Source organism: Vicia villosa, unplaced genomic scaffold (assembly GCF_029867415.1).
Source record: "Vicia villosa cultivar HV-30 ecotype Madison, WI unplaced genomic scaffold, Vvil1.0 ctg.001122F_1_1, whole genome shotgun sequence".
In the NCBI taxonomy this organism is placed as follows: Eukaryota; Viridiplantae; Streptophyta; class Magnoliopsida; order Fabales; family Fabaceae; genus Vicia; species Vicia villosa.
The window spans coordinates 159,624-174,150 of record NW_026705489.1 but is presented as its reverse complement, the minus strand read 5'-3'; the positions used below and the strand labels follow the sequence as shown (position 1 = coordinate 174,150).

The following is a 14,527-nucleotide window of genomic DNA, read 5'->3' as shown; positions in this document are numbered from 1 at the left end:
GCTGAACTCATCACACATTGAAAAACACTTACAAAATTGTCTTTATTATTTCTCAAATGAGTTAGGATGGTAGAGGACAGACTCAGTCAGTACCAGAATTCGACCCACGTGGTGGAACAATTTATGACTAAACTTTACCTATCATCCAATTGAACACAAATTAGTCTACGACTACGACCCTTTTCTTCTGATATCGTGGGTAAAATCAAAAGAGTGACAGTAACTGCAATTGCATCCAACACCACAGTTTAAAACCATGGCTAGACAATATTTGATTTGGCATAAAAAAAGTCAATGTTTGTATTCTTTTCTACAATCTATGTTAGTGTTACATTTCTGTACAAGTTACAACTCTGCACATTCTTAGATCCCAAGAAACAGATCCATAACAAAACCAACCATCTCTCAGAAATGAAAACAGACATAAATTTGTGTTGTAATATTATCAAACATTCCAATGAACATTATCAGCATGTTTGATCTCTGTTCCAAATAGTGTATGCATATTCAGTAATCAAAGATGCTAACAAGAACTATCTCAAAACAATACTATCTAACACATTCTACTTGCAATGTTAAATCTTTTATCCCAGCATTGTGTAATAGATGCGAAACCTGGGACCTCACCGATATTTTGTCGGTATCGGTTGACACATGTAGATGCAGTGTTCCTACTACATCTGTGTTTGTGAAGCTCCATGAATGGAACTTTTGAATGCCATAAACTCCCTTTATCTTCAAAACATTGGATAAGGAATCTTTCAGATCATGCTCATGGGCCCTAGGAATTCTTTGGAGCAAAACTTCGGCCGAGTTTCTGAGTAAAGGTATCACAGAGGATATGATTAAGACCGAGATGAAAATTGAGCAGACTGGATCAGCAGCAAGCCAACCTTTGTACTTAATTAAAAGTGTAGATATAACAACACCAACACTTCCCAATGTGTCTGCAAGAACATGTAAGAATATCCCTTCCATATTGTGATCGATGTGGCGATGACTTTGCTTTTGGGGAACGGGCGCATCGTGACTATGGTGGTCAGCATTATGATGGTGATGATGATCATGGTCATGGAGATTATGATCATGACACTCACTATGGTCATGGTGGCTTGCGTGGTGATTATGGTCATGATGGCCGGCATGGTGATCATGGTCAAGGTGGCCGGCATGGTGATTATGGTCAAGGTGGCCGGTATGGTGATCATGATGGTCAGCATGGTGATTATGATCATGGTGATCATGCTTCTTGGTATGGGCATGATGATTATGGTCGGCATGGTTATTATGATCATGGTGGTCATTGTTGTGATGCTTTATGCTCTGAATGCTGTGACTATCGGTAAGAAACTCAATTTTCCTCTCATGATTTGAGTGATTGTGATGTCCAAGATCACCAGAGCACGAATTATCTTGGCAATTACTGGAAACCGAAATGATTTCTCGGTTGCTTTCATGATGATGATGCTGGTCGTGGTTATGTAACACCGAGTGCGAATGTGGATGCGAATGTGAGCATGATCCAGACATTCCATGAGCATGATGGTGCTCCTCATGAAAGAATATCAACCCAATAACATTAACTACAAGTCCTCCTATAGAAACAACCAACAAACTACTAGTCGAAATCTCTTGAGGATCCAAAATCCTCTCAAAGGACTCAACAACTATCAATGCTCCAACAAGAACCAGAAAAACAGCATTAGTATATCCGGATAGAACCTCAAACCTTCCCCGGCCATAGTTATAGTGGTTATTTGCAGGCAAACGAGATATATACGAAGCATACAACCCAATTGCCAAAGCAGCACAATCAAACAACATGTGACACGCGTCCGATATCAGCCCAAGACTATTGCTCATAAACCCGGCAACAAACTCCACAACCATATACCCGGCATTGATCAAAAGAAAAAGCGCAATTTTCCTCGACTTCCTCTCGCTCAATATATGTCTAATAGGCTTCATAACCATTTCAGTTAAAAACTGCGAAGAGTCATCTCCGAACATAATATCATCAGAATTAAAAGAATCCAAATCTCTAACAGCCACATACAGCAACAAACCACAAATCAATAAACCCCAAAGAGAAATATCAGGATAATAAAAGAGCTCCAAAATCAATGTACACATAAACATCACCAAGAACTCTCTTTTCGAGTCTTTGAAACTCATCCAATCATCACCACTATAACAATTCTCACTCAAAAGCACGCCGAAAACAACAGTATTCGCCAAAGGCCAAGCCAAATTCCCAAAAGAAACACTATCTTCACCAGCTTCATAAACAAAATAGCTCATCACAGCAGGAACAAAAAGCACAATTGTAGTGAAAAAAAGCGTCACCAACCTCACCCGTTTCCGATCCAATTGCTTAAAATTCCCATAACTATCAACAGAAACACACTGTTCATAACAAGCTAAAAACCCAGACATAAACGGAAGCAACAATTGCCAAACCCTAACACAATTATCAACCCCAATTCTACTCAAAGGAAAACACTCAGCCCTATCCCATCCAAATGACAACATAAACAATCCCAAAAACAACAACACAAAACCCCGAATTTCAACCCAACCGTTTCTCCGATTTCTCTGGAACCGTCGGGCAGTCACAGTTCCCATAAACTCCGCAATTATCATCGCCGCAGTGCTGCAGTATCGAAGAGCCGAAAACCTTAGGAGGAAAACCAAAGCTAGTAGAACCGATTTCAATATAAGAACTCTCTGCTGAGAGTTTGTGATTGATGGAAACAAACCGAAGACGGATTGTTGTTTGGGTTTAAGAAAAGCGTCTCTGGAAGATGAAAAGGAAAAGAGGGAGAAAGAGAGGGTGAGAAAAAAGGAAAGAAGGGAAACGAGGAAGGAGAAAGGGAAGAGAGAAAACGAAGGGGAAGAGGAACGGAGGAAAGGGAAAAGGGAGTAGAGAGAGCGAAGGGAGAAGAGAAGGAGAAAGATGAAGGAAATGGATTTGGAATTGGATTTGGAATTTGGTTTGGAATTGAAGGAGAATGATGAGAGACGGTGTTTGGATTTGGAAGGGGTAGGGGTTGGGGTTGATGATGAATATGGGAAGGTGGAATTAGGGATAGGGTTTGAAGTTGCGGTGGTGCGCGGTGGGACGGAGATACGGTGCGGGCGGTGTTGGTGGTGGTGGAAATCGGTCATGGTGGAAAAAGAGAGCAAGAATCAATACAGTGACAGTGTTTTTTTTCCGGCGGTTTAAGCTAGATTCACATATGAAGAAATGACACGTCAATGGGATGCAAACTTGACTTGTGTATTTTTTTTTTGGATGAAATTTGATTTGTGTATGGAAATCATTAATTTAAAAATGAGTTTAGAAAAATTAATTAGTTTTGTTAGGTGAACTTTTTCAAATTGAATACTTAAATGAGTCGGGGAAAAGGTATGTTAGATGGCCAACGGGCATGTCCGTTCCGTTTAAATCTGTTCTATATAAGTTTTTAAAAAAATGAGACGGGGTGTGGCAGGTATAGTTAAGGCTACGGGTCTAAAATCTTAGTTCGTCCCGCAAAAAAGTGAGGGCAGGGCGGCTTAGGCCCGCAGGCACTATACTTTGTAGGCTTAAAAATGAAAAAAAAATTATGTTAATGTATGTGTCCACAAATGCCCGCATAAAAAACGGGGTGGTGCAGTCACATTAAAGAGTGAGGGTATAAAACCTTGGCCCGTTCCTCACTTTAGTGCAGAAAAACGGACATGTCCAACGGGTCAAGTCCATTTTGCCACCCCTATTGAGACCAACTTAAAATGTTCTTTTACTAAAAATAATATATTCATTAATTTAAATTGGTAGATGTTATCGAGATCTCAGTTTAGAACAGTTTTCTAAAGTATTTAGTGGATAGAGTCAGGTAATGACTTGAGTCAGATATTTCATTGCAGCCGCAAACTCGAGATGAAATATGGTGATGCTTGTGTTCAACGCTTCATTAGGATCGTAGATTGCTGATTAAGATTCTCTTATTGGAACTATTGTCAATTAAATATATTGTGTTGTTGATTGGTTTGATAACGTAGTTGACTTGTGAACATGGTCATTTTTGATTTCATGTGTTTTCAATCTGTATTGATGCCACAAATAATGCAAGACTCTTCCAGATTGTGTTATGATCATGGTTTTCGTGTTTGGTGTTATTGATATCTCGTCGTCTCTAAGAATAAGTCATCAGCAAGGATGTAAATATTTGAAAATTTCTTTAGCCACCTCCCTATGGGGGTCACCCCTAGCGAAAATCCCAAAATACCCCTGCTTCGGAAATGAACTTCCGAGGCGTTTTTTTTTTTTAAAAAATTTCCATAATTCGGAAGTGCATCTCCGAAAACACCTCATGGGGGGTGTCTTCAGAAATAAACTTCCGAAAACACCTCATGGGGGTGAATTCGGAAATGAACTTCCGAATTATGCAGAAACTGTGTTTTTTTTTTATGTTTTTTCTTAAACTGTCTCGCATTTTAATTAAACGCAAACGCCAAATAAAAATAAGCAACAGATAAACTGAAAATACTAAGATGATAAATCCAATCCAAAAACACTGTGCGAAAGATACAATCCGAAATCAAAACAAAACAAAACAAAACACGTCAAACAAAACAAAAACACGTTATTCTGCCCGACGAGCGTTACAAAATACACATCAAACAAAACAAAAACACGTTATTCTGCCCGACGAGCGAACTCCTCCGAATGAAGATAATTATACCAATCCTCATCCCACTCGGTCTCAGAACCATCAGCGTTGATCATGACTCTCACGCCTGAACACTGAGCCTGCACGTCCGAGCCATGGACCCCCAGGGGACGAGAAGCAGAACCAGTCAAAACCTTCTTTTTCTCCTTCACCTCCTTCACTCCGCGAGAGCACGAGGTTGAAGAACCCTTTCTTCCCTTAGCGCCACCCATTCCTGCGTAAAAATGAAGAAAGAAAGGTCCATGAGACCTCCTTTTATAAAAGAATAAAGGGGACAAAAACGCTTGGAAAACAGACAAGTCATTAAAGAACAAAGACGTTGGAAACCAGCGACACGCCGTCAAAGAAGTCAGAACGCATGCACACAAACTTCAAAGAAACAGGCACAATAAACAAAGGCGTTAAAAATAAAGTACTTGCAAATTAAAACGGACACTCCCTACCCTCTCTAGCCGACGCAGTCTGGGTCTCCCTACCCTGTCTGATGCGTGCTGGTTGGTTGTCTGACATGTTCCTGTAAACAATTGAAATCGATTAATATGCGAGACAAAATAAAAAACTAAAAAATTTGAACTTCTGATACAATTCGGAAGTTCATTTCCGAAAACTGGGATGGAGGTGTTTTCGGAAATGAACTTCCGAAACATCCCTGCGATGGAGTTTTCTGCAACTTCCATGGCAGACCCCAAAATCAAACATAAAACCAATTCAAAAAGCTTCTAAACAACCTAAATACTAGTAACAACCAGTCCATATATCATTTATGCAATTGAAACCCTAAATAACATGCATTTGAATAATGAATCTAACAAATTTAAAACTTACAAATTGAGTGATTTGTGGGCTTTTGAATGTTGTATAGCAATGTGATTGGAGCCTTGATGCAGCCTTGGAAGTGTGTTTGCACAAATTTTCGCCTTTGCTTGTTTTTGATTTGAGTTAGGGTAAATGAATGGGGGAGGGGGAGTGTTTTGATAAATCTGCATAACGCGCAGCATTTCGGAAATGAACTTCCGAAATACTGTTTTCGGAAATGAACTTCCGAAATAAGACAATTTTTTCAAGAAAAAAGGTGTTTTCGGAGATGCATCTCCGAAAACACCTTTTTCTTGCATTTTCGAAAATGCATTTCCGAAGTCAGGGGTAGTATGGGGTTTTCACCAGAGGTGGACTAGAAGGTAGGGAGGTTGGCAAAGAAATTTTCTTAAAAAAACACTTTTTCGGAGATACATTTCCGAAAACACCTTTTTTTTCAAAAAAAGTACATTTTCGGAAATGAACTTCCGAAAATAGGGGTATTGTGGTAAATTCACCAGAGGTGGCCAAGAAGGTTAGGAGGTGGGTGAAGAAATTTTCAAATATTTTAGTCCCTATCCTAAGGAGTAATCCTCGGATCATGGTGGAAGTGGGGAAACTGCCTAGAAGCTCAATGACTAGTTGAGAAATGCACTATAAGAAAGGGACAATATTTTCACTCAACTAAGTGTGGGAGTTTGGAGAAGGAAATTTACTCTTGAGCGTGAGGGTAATGATTCTCACTCAACCAAGCGTAAGAGCTTGGATGGAGAATTGAACTTGCTAACATTAAGGATTGAATTTCTAATTCAACTAAGCGTAGGAATTTAGAGAAGGAGTCTGACTTGCAATCCTCCAAAATTGAAATGTGTACTTGGCTAGAAGTACAATGCATGACAACCCTTGGCGATTAAGGGTTGTCAAAGGCTTTTAGAGTTTGTTATAAGGTATTGGAGCTAGCTTGTGTAGGGAGGTGAGAAGCTTTGTATGTGGTATTTTTGTAATGAGATTGGATCCTTCTATTGGCCTAGAATTTCGACCTAGGTGACCTCAATATGGAAAAAAAGTTCAGGAGAATTTAGAGAGTCGAAGGAACATTTCGACATAATCCCTTTAGCTTAAAGAGGTCGAAGCCATTCAAGCGTACGATACAAGTATGGACTTAGTGGTTTCTTAGAGATAATCAGTCGAAGATTTTGATGACAAGTGATGTAGTTAAATGTTCGACGAAGAGATAGCCACGTGTCTTTGATAACAATATATATTGAACGCGGAGAGGAGTAACATAACAGGTTTTTGGACTTATCTAAAAGTACACGTGGATACAAATCCAAAGGTGAAATGCATGCAGCGAGGACATGACAACTTCTAGGTCGAATGTTGATGACATGATTTTTGGTTCTACTAATGCCTCTTTTTGTAAACAATTTTCTAAGACTATGCAGGCTGAGTTTGAGATGAGCATGATTGAAGAATTAAAATTCTTCCTTGGAATTCAGATCAACCAAGGCAAAAATGGGATCTTTTTTCATTAATCAAAGTACACCAAGGAGCTTGTGAAGAAGTTTAATCTTGAAGACTGTAAGATTATGGCAACTCCTATGCATCCAACTTGCAATCTGAACAAAGAGGAGAGTAACACCAAAGTGGATCAAAAGCTATATCGAGGTATGATTGGTTCTTACTTTACCTCACTACTTCTAGACCTGATATTTTGTGCAGTGTTTGCTTGTGTGCAAGATTTCTTGTAGGCTTTTTCAGGTTGGGTCTAAACGGGACGACATGTCCGTTTGCCACCCCTACTAATAGGACAATCATGTCTTAGAAAAGGCCGAACTCATGCCTAAAAATAAGCCTATGATAGGCTACATGTCAGGATTATGCTTTGGATTTTTTAGTAGACCAGACTTAGGCTTTGCAAAGCCTACCTCGGCCCAACCTATTCCTACCCCTAGTGACAATTATGAAGTATTTTATTCATATGCCTCAAAAAGTATCGCATTGCATTTTGTAACTTTCATTATACCTAGAATTAACATGAAAGGAAATGGACATTAGAGAATTTCCAATGGTATATTACTTTGTTGTACAATGGAAGTATTTGGTTCATTTTTGGAACTTCTTCCCTAATAGGAAATTAGAAACTTTTGAGATGTCTTCCAATTATTGAATTACAATTTTGTACTAAGGTGAAAGAAGTGCAAACAAATGGTGGTAGTAAGTTTCAAGCTCTCACCACTCTGTTTAACATAAAAGGCATAGCTCACATGTTTTCTTGCCCTCATGCACATAACCAAAATGGCTTTGTTGAGCGCAAGCAGAAACATTATGTTGAAACAGGTCTAACCCTTGTTGCTCAAACAGGTTTTCCCCTCAAGTTTTGGGATTATGTTTGCTTAACTACAGCTTACCTAATTAACAGAATACATACTGCTACTCTAGACATGAAATCTCCTTTCTTCACGCTCTACAAGCACATACCTGACTACAAGTTTCTTGAAGTGTTTGGTTGTGCCTGCTGCCCCATCTCATACCTTAACTCACAAATTCAATTTTCACTCCATATAGTGCATATTTTTTGGATGCCATCTTCAATGAGATTGAGTTTCCTTACTCATAATTATTTCCTTCTTCCAATTCTAGTTCTATTATCAGTCCCTCTATATCTTCCACACCCTCCATAGTTCCTATTAAACCTCATCCACCAAATCATATATCTGAATTATTGTCTAAACAACATCATCAGTCAATCCCATACTTCAAACTTCCACACCATAAATATCCAATTCTTCATCATCAAATCAAAATTACACATCACACTATCCAATACATCATCTAACCCAAACTAACCAAAATCCAGTAACCATAATTCTCACACATCACTATTTCAGCAACTTGTTTCAATCATTGCATCAAACACATAAGAATTTGACTCTCCATCAACCATTGAGCCTATATCCACATATGAACCAGTACCATTACCCTTTCTTCACCCCAACAACACTCGTGCAATGCATATTCTGGTATTTTAGAGACTGTCTTACAAAAGCTATTCTGGTATAAGCAAAAGGAATGCATATTCCTATGATCTCCAATTTGAAATTCTCTTGAAATGGCTCTGACTTTCTCTATGATCCCATCTTGAAATATGATTCATGCTAAGACCAAACACATGGAATTTGAGCATTATGTTTATTGATGAATTTTACACCCTAGAGAGAAAGAAATATAAGTAATTTAAAATTTTAAAAAACCCTGTTTTAGATCATATTATTATTAATTAAAATGACACAAATAGATGTTTTTACAACCTTCTGCGATAAAGTTTAAACTATGTTACTCAAAACATTAAAATCAAACTTAATATTAAGCTAACATCTAATGGGTAGTAGTGCAAAAATCCAAGTTATTGTGTTACAAACTTCAGTAACCAGTGGCAATTTACAAGTATTTTATTCATATGCCTCAAACATTATCACACTGCATTTTGTAACTTTCTTTACACATAGAATTAACGTGAAAGGAAATCGACATTAGAGAGTTTCCAATGGTCTATTACTTTCTTGTACAACGGAATTATTTGGTTCATTTTTGGAACTTCTTCCCTAATAGCAAATAAGAACCTTTTGAAATGTCTTCCAATTATTGGAGGAATCTTTTATGTAAGTTTAAGCAAATGTATCTAGACTAAAGAGCACCAATGGGAAGAATCGTGACTCTATTTTCGATCAGTGTCCGACTTCCTGCGTCAAAAAAAAAATGTTTGTGTAAATTACTACCGATGCTAAGTATCAAAATATGATCCAAACAAACATGGACGCAATGTTTTAAAATTTTGAACGAATTTCAAAGTGGAATCTTCGAAGTCATTGTTCAATTGATAACCGATTAATTTATAGTTCTACCAATTGAACCAATTGGTTCGGTATATCATATTTAACATGTTGCTTCGAAGAATATCATATTTAAGATTTGATTCTACTTACCAACTTACATGTCTGCATTGTCACAAGGGACCCCATTTCTTGAGCACATTGATACTGCTTGCCACATAATCTCTGAATTTCTTCTTTCACCAAATTCATCATCTTAAAATAAAACGTTGAAACAAAAAGTCGATAAGCTAAAAAATCGATGAGCTCACGCTCGTGGAATGTGTTTTATATAAAATAAAACTTTGGTGAATGTGTACATTTAAAACTACTAACATACCTCGTGCTCTTGGCGCGGCGATTCACATCTATTCTCTTTCGAGCTCTGCAAAATATTGATAGGAATAAACCATGAGTCACTAAGGACAGTTTGGCATGAGTAAACATGTTCTGTTTTCACCTCTACTTATAAAAATTTATAAAAATGTAGTTTTGTTTTGTTGTAGTTAATTCATATAGGTCTGTGTAAAGACTTTTTTTAATACTGTCCATCAGTCATAATCGTCAGATCAGTAAAAATGTGTAACGTTACGCATAACTACTTTTACATAAAAAAGCGAAAACAAAACTATTTTTTTCGATTTTATTGTGAGAATAGAAAATTGAAATGTCTGTCCAAACAAGTCCTTAGTTGTCATAAGAATACCAAGAGAGACGGACCTTAGAAATTGATTTATCCGTTGTTTGTGATTTTGCAGTTTGTTTGGCTTCAGAAGTTAGAGAGAGCTACAAAAGAGGCCATAAAAAATCATAAATCAAAGATAGAAAATAAAATGTAAAGCAAAAAAAAGAAGAAACAATTGCAATTAGTTCTTACCTTGCTAAGTAATTCTGTTGGTGGTTCATCTTGAAATCTCTTGTCGTTTTCTTCCTATAAAGACGAAATAAAATGAATTACAATGAAAAACACATGAATCAGTATTGTCAAATACCAAAGCTATAGCGTTATAGCGTAGGAGAGTTTGAGTAAACTGCTATGACACAAATACGATAAATATAAATATGCTTTCAGTGCATTACCAACGGAAATACTTTGATATTCCGAAAAACACCTCTTTCTCCTTTACTAGCGAGTTTCTGAGAACAACGTTATATAAAACCAATGAGTTATTTTGACGAAAAATGAAACAAATATAAAATTCACAGTTGTAATGTCAATAGTCTAAAATGTTATCGATTACTTACCTTATCATCGGTGCTAGCTCGGAGTTTGCTAATCATTCTGCAGTTCTCCTGTCTTGAGCTTGTCCTTTGAAAGAAATAGAACCAAATAAGAGTAAAGTTATTATTGTTCATGATAATGCACACAAACGTTACAAGTAAGAATCTACATAGCACCGACACTTCAGATTAAACATGTCTCTAGTGTCTCATACCGATACATGTTGTTACATTCAATTGCTTTTATATTCTTACTCTATCACACAGTGTCTACGTGTTAGTGTCGATGTCATATCTAATGTCCGTATATGTATCAGTATTTCATAGGCCAGAATAACCATTAAGATAACTCGATGTTACCTGATTTCACTATTTGAGATGGAACTTGTGTTCAAAGTACCTCCACCCTGCAAGGGAACTTTGTGAATATCATCCTCTAATTACAACGAAAACATTTTAAACCGTAAATACTTACTTTTTTAGTTAAGGACCGCACTTTAGGTACCTGAAAACCCGATTTTGTATGTTCACCGGATTCAGTAATAGTTCTAGACCTATGAAAAAAGAACAGAGCCACTCAACATTTTGTTACATAAGATATTATCATTCAATAAAAAGGTTGTAAAACAATGTTTATTATGATATTAGAAGTAATTAATATACTTGTGTCTTTGTGCTCTGAGTGCTGTTTGGAGATTAGGTTCTCTAGGAACAGTAGCATTCGGTTTAGAGGCTAAATTTAAATCGGCACGATCAACCTGCATCAAAATTTAAAATCAGACATGTATCATCTTCTTGGTTACACCACCAATTTTCTTTGAGCAAATCGCTACTTTTCCGATCTGTGATTCACAACTCTATAACAAATAAAACTTCTTTTAAAATTGATTACCGCTTTATTTTTCTTATGTATAAGAAGAGTTTGATGCTTCAAGTGTGCAGCCTGTCATGAATAAAAAAAGAATCCAACCAACTCAATCAAATACCAACTATTAACATAAAATGGAAGAAAAAAAATTTGAATTAAGCATAAGTATGGTTAACAGTTAAAAAAATGTAGACAAATTTTGTCATACCTTGCGCAAGTAACCGGCCTCAAGCTTCTGCCTTTTGGTTAATGGACAGTCTATAGATGAAGAACTTTTTTCCTGATTCCTACTAGGATTAAGGTAGAGAAACAGAAAGTTGATACTTTCTTTTAATTAGTTACTCAATATAACACTAATTTACTCGATCAATGTTGTTCAAATTATGCTACAATACTATAGCGCTGTTAAAGCTACTATTTTTACAATACTTAGTACTAAATAGTTTATCACGTAACAATAACGATTTTTTTAAATACGGCTACACTATATTGCTGGTATAGAAACTGTTTGGTTTCTTGAATGTAATCGGTACCTTCTGAAATGTTGAGAGGTTTGAACTTCTGGAGGGTTCTTCAGCTTGGCCAAATGACTTGCAGTTGGCTTCATAAATGTAAAAACTTTAGATTTTGCTGAACTTAACCTGTTTAGAGTCTTTACCTTACTGTCTAAAGTATCTTGTGATTTTTTATAGCAATTTTTAACTCCTGAAAACAAAAATGTATAATGCCGTCGTCATTTCTATGATTTTGATTAAAAAAATTGCATAAAAAGTTTCATAAGTTTGATATTGCGGTCACATTCGTGATCAGAGTCACGTCAAGATCACAGATTTTGATACTGCGGTCACATTCACGATCAGAGTCATGTCAAGATCACAATTTTTAATATCGCGGTCCATTCGCAATTCCATACCTTGTTTTATAACCTTGCAACAATGCACAATAGAAACATTGATGCACAAAAATGAAAAACTTTACCTCTGCTATTATTGTCTTCCATTGTTGAAACTTGTTGAGGATCAACACATCCATTCTCATTTTCTATATCACCACCATTTCCCCATTTAAGCTTGGATACAAATGCTACACACAAAAACAACACATTATGAAAATGAAACCAATCAAAACCTAAACAACATTCCCCACATTTTCAAATTCGCTGCGAATTTGCATAATTCTCTCGTGATTCTGTCAAATTCACCGCGAATATAAACATGCACTCAATCACAAAAAAAAAAACATAATTACGAGGTTTAATCATAAAATCCTTAAATCCTTACGTGAAGGTGGATAACTTGTTGCAAATTCAAACCATTGTTCCGCTTCACAATCATCCAAAAACGATTCCGGTTTCGTAAAATCAAAAAACATAGGAGCATCAAATTCATACGTAACATCAACCTCATCCTCCAAACACAAACAAGACTCATGAACCTCAATCTCCACGAACCCTTCCATCTTTCCTATATCCTCTCATACAAAAATAAAATCTAACCAATCATTAAAAAAAAAGAACCCAACTTTCAGAAACCCAATTGGATTATTCAATGTTTCATCAACAAGGGTCTTCCAATGAATCCCGTCTCCGCCTCTCCCGTTTCAAGGAAAATGTTGATTTTTCCCGGAAAACGAGAGAGAAAGATATGAATGGTGATATATTAATTGTGATTATTACTAGCGTGTGAAAGAGTGAGAAGAATAATGATTTGGTAATAATTGAAATTGAAAGAATGGAAATGGAAGAGATAATGTTGTCGGAGAAAATGGCGAAGATTTCGTTGATAGAATATATAAACAGAGGAATGACAGAGAAAAACAGAGATGAATATTGAAAATTGAAAAATTGAAAAAATGAACAGTTTCGTTGTTTTTCTTTTTTGTCTTTTTCCTTATATGGAGCCGGCTTAAGATAGTGACAAGAGAAATTATTATTACCAAATTTTGAATTTTTTTATCATCAATATTTATCAATATAAGATAAAAGAAATCTATTTAATATAAGTAAGAAATTTGTTAGGAAAACACTCATATAACCTTCATTGTTTTTTTATTTATTATACTTTACTTAGTTTAAAGCTAAATGTTGTTTAAAATTTATTTTTTTAAACTATTTTTCTATATTTATTTTAGCTTTTTATATTTCTTTAACTATATTATTACTCATTTTTACAACTTCATTAAAAAAACAAAGTTATTTTCTTTTTAGAATTTATTAAATTTTGTTGTTTAAAACTTGTTTTTTAACTATTTTTTCTATATTTGCTGCCGTTCCTTTATTTATTTAACTATATTATTACTCATTTTTGTACTTCATTAAAAAATAGTTATTTTTTCCCTAAAACTTGTTAAATTTGTTGACCATTTCTATCTCAGTATGTTTAATATATTGTTATAAAAAAATTCAACAATGCATCTTTAAAAAGAAATATAGTTTTATTAAAGAAAAATGATATATCAAACTTTATATAGTATAGTATAATATTTAAACATAAAAATATAATAATAAATAAAATAATCGTATGATAAATTTTTATAAGAGAGATATGAATATTTATTAAATTTCATTTCATAAAAATTTATAAAGATTTCACTAAATTTTCTCTTGAATTGAAATTCTCTTGCACAAACCATTTATACATAAACTTTGTAATTCTATTTAAAAGCCTTTTTATGAAGTTGATCCTATAATATAAATATACATTATTAAAGATTAAAATATAATTAAATTATCAATCGTTAGTTGGTCCAGTGGTGATTCGTCACGGTTTGATCCCTGCAACTGCGATCGGAAAGGAATGGAACCAATTGATGCCAGAACTCGCCCCCGAACCGGACTAAACCGGTGGTATAAAGAAAAAAAAATATTTAAAATAGTTTTAAATTTAAATAATTTTTTAAAATTTTAATATCTAAAAAATCTTATGATAAAAACGAAATACCTAAAGTAATATTTAAAAATGAACTATTTAAACTAATTTTTAGTTTTTTTTAAAAAAAAGGCTTAATCGCAATTTTGATCCCCTATTTTATCTTTTTCTCGATTTTAGTCCCCTCAT

At 35.3% G+C, this 14,527-nt stretch overlaps 2 protein-coding genes across 5 annotated transcripts; both read right to left on the bottom strand.

The window, feature by feature from the left end:
• Positions 1–214: 214 nt before the first annotated feature.
• Positions 215–3,292, bottom strand: LOC131633417 (uncharacterized). The gene has a single exon (XM_058904129.1). The coding sequence runs from the start codon at positions 3,166–3,168 to the stop codon at positions 550–552; it is 2,619 nt and encodes an 872-aa protein (XP_058760112.1). The 5' UTR covers positions 3,169–3,292; the 3' UTR covers positions 215–549.
• A 5,566-nt stretch (positions 3,293–8,858) lies between these two features.
• LOC131633420 (uncharacterized) lies at positions 8,859–13,306 on the bottom strand. Of its 4 annotated transcripts, none has more exons than XM_058904134.1 (15): positions 12,752–13,306; positions 12,450–12,554; positions 12,005–12,176; positions 11,680–11,761; positions 11,496–11,546; positions 11,267–11,361; positions 11,079–11,157; positions 10,964–11,010; positions 10,628–10,691; positions 10,463–10,519; positions 10,260–10,313; positions 10,103–10,168; positions 9,723–9,767; positions 9,505–9,598; positions 8,859–9,253 (listed from the first exon to the last, which is right to left on the bottom strand). In XM_058904134.1, coding segments are annotated over exons 1-15 (1,191 nt in total). In that variant the 5' UTR covers positions 12,930–13,306; the 3' UTR covers positions 8,859–9,251. The 4 variants fall into 4 exon arrangements, with proteins under 4 accessions (XP_058760117.1, XP_058760115.1, XP_058760118.1 ...); XM_058904132.1 differs by having other exon boundaries at positions 9,497–9,598; positions 12,752–13,304; XM_058904135.1 differs by having other exon boundaries at positions 9,497–9,598; positions 11,109–11,157; positions 12,752–13,304.
• Between the last annotated feature and the right edge of the window lie 1,221 nt (positions 13,307–14,527).